This window comes from Etheostoma spectabile, chromosome 11 (genome assembly GCF_008692095.1).
Source record: "Etheostoma spectabile isolate EspeVRDwgs_2016 chromosome 11, UIUC_Espe_1.0, whole genome shotgun sequence".
Taxonomy (NCBI): domain Eukaryota; kingdom Metazoa; phylum Chordata; class Actinopteri; order Perciformes; family Percidae; genus Etheostoma; species Etheostoma spectabile.
Window position 1 is genome coordinate 12,891,112 of NC_045743.1, and position 8,889 is coordinate 12,900,000.

The following is an 8,889-nucleotide window of genomic DNA, read 5'->3' on the forward strand; positions in this document are numbered from 1 at the left end:
ATTTAACAAGCAAAGAATATTTGTTGGTTCCTCCTTCTCAAATTTGAAGATGTATTGTTTTATATTGTTGTATAGAAAACATCTTTGGGTTTTTGGACTGTTGGTCAGACAAAATGAGCAATTTAAGGATGTTACCTTTGGCTCTAGAGAATTGTCATGGGTATTTTTCACAAGTTTATGACACATTACTAAATTATGGACATACAATCCAAATAGTAGGTTACAATAATGAACCCAACACCCTATTGATTAATCAAATAAATAATCAATTCACACATTTATTAATAATGAAAATAACCGCAGCCCTACACAATTCATTATTCTAACATACTATCCTGATTTTATGTCCATAATTTAACGCCTGACTGCATTTTCCAAATAAAATATTTAAGATACAGTATGTAGTATTGTTACCTTGTGTGACAGTGCGGAGGATGATGAGGGTGGAGAGGATGCGTATGTGAGGACAGCGGCTGCGGTAAAGGGGCCAGCTCCTGCAGGATCCACCAGCAGCGCCACTGCAGGATTTGGGCAGGTCTGGATCTTCAGAGTGAGACACTGTTAACTGGGCTGGGGGCTTTGATACTTCCTCTCCTATCCGCCGCAGAGTGGCAGATAGTGCTACGTGCTGTGCAGATACAAACAAACACACACATTGTTTATTGCACATAATTCATGACTGTGCCAGCAGTCAGTTACTTTTGTTTTATAAAAAAAAGAAATGATATGCCTACAATGACGCCAGTGTAGAAAATACACGCTGGGCCTGACAGGGAGCCGGCAGGCTTCTTCTCCGACTTCTCCAAAAACTTATGGAGCCAATAAATCAGACCAACAAACAACAGCTACTATCCAATATTAATGTTATTCCAAAGCAGTGAAGAGCTGGTGGTTTCCAAACTTAATACATCCCTCTCTCCCTTTCTACTACACCCTCTCCCCAAAGTCACCATCAGCTCTATAAAGACACGAGATTTTGAGTTATCTCCCTTCTTACATTTATACATTGTGGCCCGATAGTGGTTGTTTTTTTTGTCTTAAAAGTGAACACACATTGCAGCGATAAGGAAGCATGAGATTTCAGTTGGACATCAAGCATGTCACTGAGCCGATATGACACGGCCTGAGAAACCAACATGGACTCCCTGCAGCAGGACTGGAGAAGAGTACTGAAGCTTGGAAGTTGGAGGCAGTGGTTATAGAATTGGGGTACAGGGGCAAGGGGTGAAGGCTGGAGGATAGCTCATATTTGTGATTGCGAAGTTGGACAATGAGCTAAAGGAGGGAGGCTGGTATGTGGCCTTCACAATAGGATAGGTCTAAGAAGTGAGATTGGACAAGCAAAATTGTCCTTTCATGCGTCATCCCTTCAACCAGAAACAGCTGATGTACAGTATTTGTCATGGATGGCTCTCGAGGGGCTCATGACCCTTATCAAAGCTACAAAGACAGGGACAGCCTGTTCTAATGTCAACACTCTGTTCAACACAGAGAGACAGGCAGGGGATTTCAGATAACCAAGCTTCTGAACACAAGATGAAACTAGACAGGACCTCCAAACATTAAAGCCCGCTGTGCTGTGAAGGGAGATGGAGTGATAAAGTGGATATCCCCTACTTGAAGTGGATGTGTACCTCTCTGATGTGTAGCTATGTCTTGAGGGAAAACTGCGTGCGTCGTGTTTGGTTTCTGCTTCAGTTATGTTGAGAAAGTGACCCAAAAGCTTTCTGTAGAATAACACTCATCTTTTGCAAGGCCAAACACCAATACCTAAGAAAAGGGTAGGCCACAGAATTAAAAACCCTTTGTTATAGAATGCAATCTAATTCTCCAGTTATTGCTTTTTGACAGCCCAGATAACTTATTAGAAAATAAATTTGGATATCCCAAAACATTTAATTTCCAGAATAAATATAAAATAACTAAATAATAATGACAAGCATCTCCTTGCTCTTGTGTTAAGGCAGTACTTTTTATGAAGCTGCCCTTAGGTCACTGTCTTGATTATATCTCTTTTTACTGCAGAACTGCAGGTCACATGACACTATCTGGCCTACAAATTAATTTTTGGCACACAGTCAGTACAAAATAAATGGCTGTCAAGCTAACAGGAACATTTCCTGAACATCAGACATACTGCTCTTTGAATTGTCACAATTTCAATCATTAGGCTACAATTTCATAAATTAGGCTGTATGTTGTCTGAGGCATTCTATAACTACATTCAGCAGCAGCTCAGTTTATCCCCAGGAATAATCACATCTTCTCTTTACCTGTGTACTGCTGTCCATGTGTTTCAAAGCCCAGTGGATGAAGCGAAGAAGATTGAGGAGGAGGTCAGGTTCTGACAAAGGAGTCTGATGAAGCTGATCTGCTAATAATGGCAGCACCTAAGGAACCAGAGACAATTTAAGATTTTGATCACGATAATACTCTTTTGTGGTCAAGAAACCAAAAAGAGATCACAGTGAAGCAACAGTGAACATGCTACCTTAAGGCATCTCTCGTTGAGTACGATCTCTGGAGGAAGAAACTGGCCAACACCTTTCCCTTTGTTTGGAGCTACTGATGAAAATGTCGGTCCATCAAGTACCCAGTCCAGTAGGAGGACCAGAAGTTTTAGTGGTGTGGGACTTGAGCTGCCCTGAAGGAAAAAAAAAAAAATTGAAAAATCAGTTTTAAATGACATTACTCAAGCAGTGATCTGGAACTAACTTTGTTATGATTTTAAATGCTAACTTTAGTTATAGCAGTGATTTAATTGAGCCCTTTATCATCTGTCAGATACACATCTTGATCTGGATTCTGCAATATGTCCAGCATGGATTAACAATAAGAAGTCAAGATTTAAAGAAATGTGACTATAAGTTATAGTATTTCTATTTAAAGCTCAACCATGGGATATACTGGTGTATTCGGAAGTGTGACTATTACATCTAGAATGTGATTTCACTGGGGAGCCTAAAGGTGTTAATTAAACTGTGAAATATGGACAGAAAAATATCAATCTGCAAATGACAAGTACAGCTATATCCACTGAGCTCAACTATATCCACTGACAATTCATCTTCATCAACATCAGTGACAATAACAAAATCACAAACTATGATTTATCATGTCAGCTGGCAGGATGAGCGTGGTTTGTGGAGGACTTTTGTGCCGTTTCCATCTTGAAGATGTGTAAATGCGCGTGTTAGTGTGTAACCATGCTAAATGACGATGAAGACATGGAAATTAAAGAATGTAATGCAGATATAACACAAACATACACAGACATTATTTATTTTTTTACCCGCAAATTTGTTGAACTACCTCTTTGCTGGGTTTTCCAGAAGCAGCCATTTTCTCCTTTTTAGATGGTTTAATACACTCCATGGTCGGAACACTCACGTTTTGACAGCCTCTCAATGTGATGCTGTGCTCATATTTCCTCTGGACAAAAAAATCAATTAAAAATCAAACGTAAACTAAGTATATTAGAGGTAAAAAAAAATCTTTACGTTCAACAAATTCCATGCTTCAAGAAATTAGTTTCAAATTATTTTTAGGGTGTATAATGTTCAGTCGGATTGTATGTTAGAACTTACAGTGCTTTTCCATAGAAAACTGCCTTGACTCTAATTATAAAATGAAGCAATAATCAATGAACATCTGTGCACTGGTTAATAATAGGTTCTTACCTGTAGGTTTTCAAGTCGAGCATGCACCCTCTTGGATTGGCTTGCCAACTTTTTATTCTGTTCATTGGTCTGATTCAACTGTTGATTTAAAAACATTAAGTGGCAATGTGCTATGCAAGACTACTGGCTAGAAAAACATTCCTTAATTTGTTTATATCATGCATAGAAATCGTTCACTTTTTGAAGCAAGGAGAGCTTCTTTCAATAGCAACAAAAACACTTAAAGTTCCAAACAAACACTAAAACCAAAAACAAAAGAGAGATTTTGTGATCACTTTTGTATTATTCAACATCCAAGAGGGTTATGTCATAGCGCCCTCCTGTGGTCCAAGGTACTACCTGTTCAGTTTGAGCCTCAGTATGAACCTTCTACTTCTTCAAGTAAGTGAATATTTAATCATTTTTGGTCATTTTTTTAAGAAGAAAAAAAATTCAAGTCACACATCTTGGCACATTGAGCGGATATCAAGATTGGTTGCTGTAGACCCGCTCTATTACTCTCAAAGCAATAACATACAGCACTTTAACGTTCAGCCACTCAAATCATAAAGCCTGCAAATTTACACAAAGTGATCAAATTAAGCTATTAATCTTAATATGTGTTTAATCAGATAAAGAAATTTCAAAAAAATAATTGTAGACCTGCTGGTCAAAATAAAGGTATTTGGAGTCCTTGAAATGTTTGTTCATTCAAGACACATGCAACATTTTAGCCCTTGAGTTAATCTAGTTTTAGAATGTTGTCGGACCTTATCCACCTGGCAGAAACCAAGAACATGCAAACAGACAATCATGGTTTGTATGTGGTCACTTCTAACCTGTTTCTTCATGTTGTCATTCAGCTCCTTGATGGTGTCAAAGCTGGACTTGAGCCTCCTGTTCTCCTTGTTTCTCTCTCGGAGAAGATCCTGCAGCTGGCTCACCTCTTGCTGGTGTTTCTGATAACATACATATATATTTAAACACATGAAACATTTAACCACAACAACAATGCTTGAACACTTTAGTGATGCATTACACTGACTTGAGTTTGCTATTAAAATTCAACAAAAAGTCAGTCCATTGTATATAAAAGTCAGTCCATTGCATCCCCCCTTGTGTGATTGTAAATCCTGACATGACAAAAATGATATTAGCTTAGTTTGATTTGTTTAATAAAAACAATAGGTTCATAGATCAGTCTTGATTATTACATTTTAATACAGTGTATTTCCTGAATTATTGCTGCTAGTATTACTAGGTGTATGATTTAGAAGTTTATCATTGAAGATCACAGCGTTGCAACCTGAAAGGAGACATGTGGTAGAGTGGAAGGAGTGGGAATGAGGTGTGGTAAAGAAACATTACACATCCCTTGTGTTGAATGTGACTGGATGGAGCCTATGTGTGTCTGACCTCTTCTACAGCTGGTATGCAAGTGTGTAGCATCTCCTCTAGCCCAGCCAGCCTCCCAACAGCCTCCTCTTTTTGCTTCAGCTTCCTCTCTCGCTCCTGCAGCTCCCTCTCCCATTGCTGCTGGCCTTGTCGCTCTGCCTACACGCACGCGCACACGCACACACACACACACCTTTTATTTTGTATATGAGGTTTTTTAACATCAATATGCCTGCCTATGGTCTCCCCCGAGCCCTGTTTATCCTGCTCTGTCTTTGAGAATCTGGAATCTTGCTTCTCATGAGGTCATAAAGGGCAAGGTTACCTCCCCTTTCTCTGTTTTTCCCACCCAGAGAATTTGGCCTGTCCATGAGAAAGAGAGACACATCATGGCTTTTAAACGAGCAAAGTGGCAGTTGGTCATGACCACACCCCCCCTCTACCTTGCCCCCCCTCTCCTCCTCAATAACTACAGACTCAGAAATGGCACGTCCTAAGGAAAGCTCATTGTGGGACTGGTTCTAGTGGCTGTAATTGTCCACCAAGGCTGAATTTCAGTAAAGGGCCCACTAAGGCCTGTATAAAAGCATCCAAAGAGCATCATGTCATGGGACCTTTATGTTTGAGTATAATGTTGTGCACACATCTGTAAGTATCACAGTATGACAAAATACAAACTTACAGATTAGTCACTTTTTATGTTTTGTATTTACTGATAAACCGTGGTTCCAGTGTTTCTGCTCCCTCACCTTTAGTTGTTCGTAGATGGTCAGCATCTCCTGGTAAACCTTTGCTAGTACTAAGGAAGAGGAACGGCACGAGTCAGGGAGATGGCACGCTCTCTGCAAGTCCCCATCAGTCTCAGTTTCTTGGGACCCAGGGCTACCATCCAAACAGGAAGGCAAGGTCACATCTGGACAAATACAGGTATAATAAAAAGGTAAGCCCAGGGCTACTTCATTACCCATTTATTATTTAAGTAAATAAATATTGCAAGAACTCAGATGAAATGCGGGGATTAATCAATGAGGAATATTTTGATGATTCATTTTAAAACTTCAATCATGTGACTATACTTCAAAGGACTTTCCAGGAGGTATCAACCCTGAAATGTTTCAGCATCTGGTGACTGGTAATTTGCTCTGACACACACACACACACACACACACACACACACACACACACACACACACACACACACACACACACACACACCTGTTTCTGTAAATAGCACCTGGGAGTCCTGAAGTGGAGCAGCTGTAGAGTCCCCACTCAGGTCCTCATTACTGCCATCCAGACCATGATCACTAACAAACCTTAGAAAAGACAGCAACAAGTATTGATCAAGGCATTGTACTCAAACACAAATATGGAAAATGGTAGCCTTTTTGTAATCTCATTAGACTTACTGGTCAGGATGGTTGGTAACTGCTTTGAACAGCTCATGTAAAGCTTTGCTGTAGCATTTTAACTCTTTGCTTGGCCGTTTGGATCTGTTGGCCAAGGTAAGCCTTTGTACAGCCTCTAAAATATTAAATATAAATATGCAATGTTAGGCATATTAGTTCAAGGTGTGCCATTTTGTTTAATGTCAAAGGTCATCAATTAGATGTGGTGTTAGAAGTAGGTTTAGCAACCCTGTCTGTGGTAAATTACTGTGCACAATTTGTAACTTGCAAAACACTAAAAGGAGACAGTAAGGGAGATAGGGATGCTATAATCAATACAGTCACCCTTCACATCCTCTCATTGCTTGCATTTAGTGAATACATTCTGCGCGCATAGTGTTAGACTTGCTAGAACCCAATCAAGAACCAACGGTTTTCTGGCCATGTGGAGTACACTTACCCTCACCGGTTCCTGATGTAATGTCTTCTGGTGGTGGCATCTAAACATTAGGACGACATGTTGAAGGGTAAAATAGCACTGATTTGACATTTATATTCTGTTCAGCTTGAGAATGTCACAAGTGTTCAATTATCTGGAGTCATTTTGACTTTTCTGCTATATCCATAGCTGAAAGACAACATATCATACTTCTAAAAGTGTATTGCGGTATTCATCCTTAAACTGACGTTATGACAACAAGCGAGCAGTGCAACACAATTTACAACAATGTAGCTAGCTAGCCAGCGTTCACTTACTGTTTGTAAAGTACAGTAACGTTACACATGCTTTAGTTTTATTCAAGTGAAAGTTCGCTAAAGTTACCGTTAACTAAATTATGGAAGAAACGTTCAGGTCGGTACACACTACCGAGGTGTAGCCATGTCTAGGTGACACAATAGATACAGTGTATGGGTGGTACCCATAGACAGTAGGTGATACCACTGACTAAAGAATTGACATGCTAGCTAGCTAACTTATGCATTGCTTCCACTAACAAGCTGAGTGTGTTGTCGTTCTCAAACCTGTTCCCTCCTCTCTAAATATTTTTGCTGAAGCTTCTCGACTGTGTCACCCACGTCGGTGTCTTTAAACTGCAGGTTCATAGCTAGTGTTACTGTGGCTATACCATCGAAAAACTGCAGGCTTGTGTTGTGTCTTCTTTGCTCCACCAGCATCAAGAATCACAAAATAGAATACACTTCCGGTTATTACTTTCAAAATAAAACAAAGAAGTTATTTTATTATTGACAATGTCTGAACATTTGCTTTTTGACGTACATTATTTTGAAATTCCAATCGCCAAACTTCCGATATCATTCTACTTAACTTCGAAAATTGACTTGACGTTTGTTGGCTGGAAACATGTCTGGAAACGATGAGTGAAAACAAAACACAATCCAAATTTGGCGGATGAATGATCATGTGATGCTGGAACTTTTTGTTCCTCGCGAGTAGCGCCCTCTAGCGGGGAAGGCAGCGCCGAACAGTGGATTAGAGATCTAGTCAAAACCATGGACTGTATATTAATATAAACGGTCTATGGTCAAAACATTGGTAGGGTAATGGTTCCCAAACTTTTTTTAATCTTTTTAATGCACATAGTAGGTTAATTCCATATGATATAGAATGGAAGACTGTAACAAATGTGCTGTCTAATAGTACTTGGTGACACGATATAAAACAAAATAAAAAATAAAAAAACGGTTGACTAGGCTACTTTACAGTAATAAACGCTTTCTTCAGTTTAAACATAAACAAATAAATAATACCACATAGCCTACTTTTTGTACTGTTTGTGTTTTGTTTCCCTTATTTCATTTTGCTATAACACTCTTTTTTGACAATTGTGCCTACTTTAGTTTAAGTATATGTATGTCCTTTTTAAAATTACATTTATGTTACATTCATGTAATTTTGAGTTAATGTAGCCTATATGAGTAGGCTACCACTACATTTATAGCATAGGTCTATTTAGTGTGATGTACTACTAACATCTGCTTTGTTGCCCAGTTGTACTGCTGACATTTACTGTATTTGTTGAAAAAAGTGAGCTGATTAAGCTCAAAGAGCTATGCTGCCTTTTAAAGATGAAAAAGGCAATCATGGTTTCCATTTGATCTAAAACCTGAATTTGAGTTTTTATAAATGAAACAAATTTTGTCTCATTTCATTTTTTGATGTCCTGAGGCAAACTACTTTTTTGTCTGAGGCTGATGGTTGGAATACCTTTCCCATCCAGCCACATTGTAGTTACACCAATAAGCCAGAGAGTGTCAGTGGCTCATCACAGACAACAGGATCAGGCTCCGTCTGCCATTGTGTCTTGTTTCGGTGCAGCCGATTTACCGCCAGTCTTAAACCTATTGTTGGAACTTGCCAACAACAGAGAATCCACTGGATATGAGCATCTCAATGATCTCAACACCCAATAGTTACATAGATATGT

At 39.1% G+C, this 8,889-nt stretch overlaps 1 protein-coding gene and 1 long non-coding RNA gene across 3 annotated transcripts in view; one reads left to right on the forward strand and one right to left on the reverse strand.

The window, feature by feature from the left end:
• The window catches only part of LOC116698133 (uncharacterized), a 13,780-nt gene extending 12,391 nt beyond the window's left edge, over positions 1-1,389 (forward strand). The window contains exon 3 of the long non-coding RNA XR_004334130.1: positions 1,378-1,389. This is a non-coding gene — a long non-coding RNA (uncharacterized LOC116698133). The remainder of the gene's footprint in view (positions 1-1,377) is intronic.
• ccdc138 (coiled-coil domain containing 138) overlaps positions 1-7,639 on the reverse strand; it is a 17,409-nt gene extending 9,770 nt beyond the window's left edge. Inside the window, exons 1-12 of one of the 2 annotated variants that reach the window (XM_032529909.1) lie at positions 7,466-7,639; positions 6,909-6,942; positions 6,464-6,578; positions 6,270-6,370; positions 5,804-5,967; positions 5,076-5,213; positions 4,499-4,618; positions 3,681-3,758; positions 3,313-3,432; positions 2,492-2,644; positions 2,274-2,390; positions 415-628 (exon numbers count right to left, since the gene is read on the reverse strand). In XM_032529909.1, coding sequence (XP_032385800.1) covers positions 415-628; positions 2,274-2,390; positions 2,492-2,644; positions 3,313-3,432; positions 3,681-3,758; positions 4,499-4,618; positions 5,076-5,213; positions 5,804-5,967; positions 6,270-6,370; positions 6,464-6,578; positions 6,909-6,942; positions 7,466-7,618 — 1,507 coding nt within the window. In that variant the 5' untranslated portion in view covers positions 7,619-7,639. Of the gene's footprint in view, positions 1-414; positions 629-2,273; positions 2,391-2,491; positions 2,645-3,312; positions 3,433-3,680; positions 3,759-4,498; positions 4,619-5,075; positions 5,214-5,803; positions 5,968-6,269; positions 6,371-6,463; positions 6,579-6,902; positions 6,943-7,465 lie in introns of both variants that reach the window. The other variant, XM_032529908.1, reaches the window with a different exon arrangement.
• Between the last annotated feature and the right edge of the window lie 1,250 nt (positions 7,640-8,889).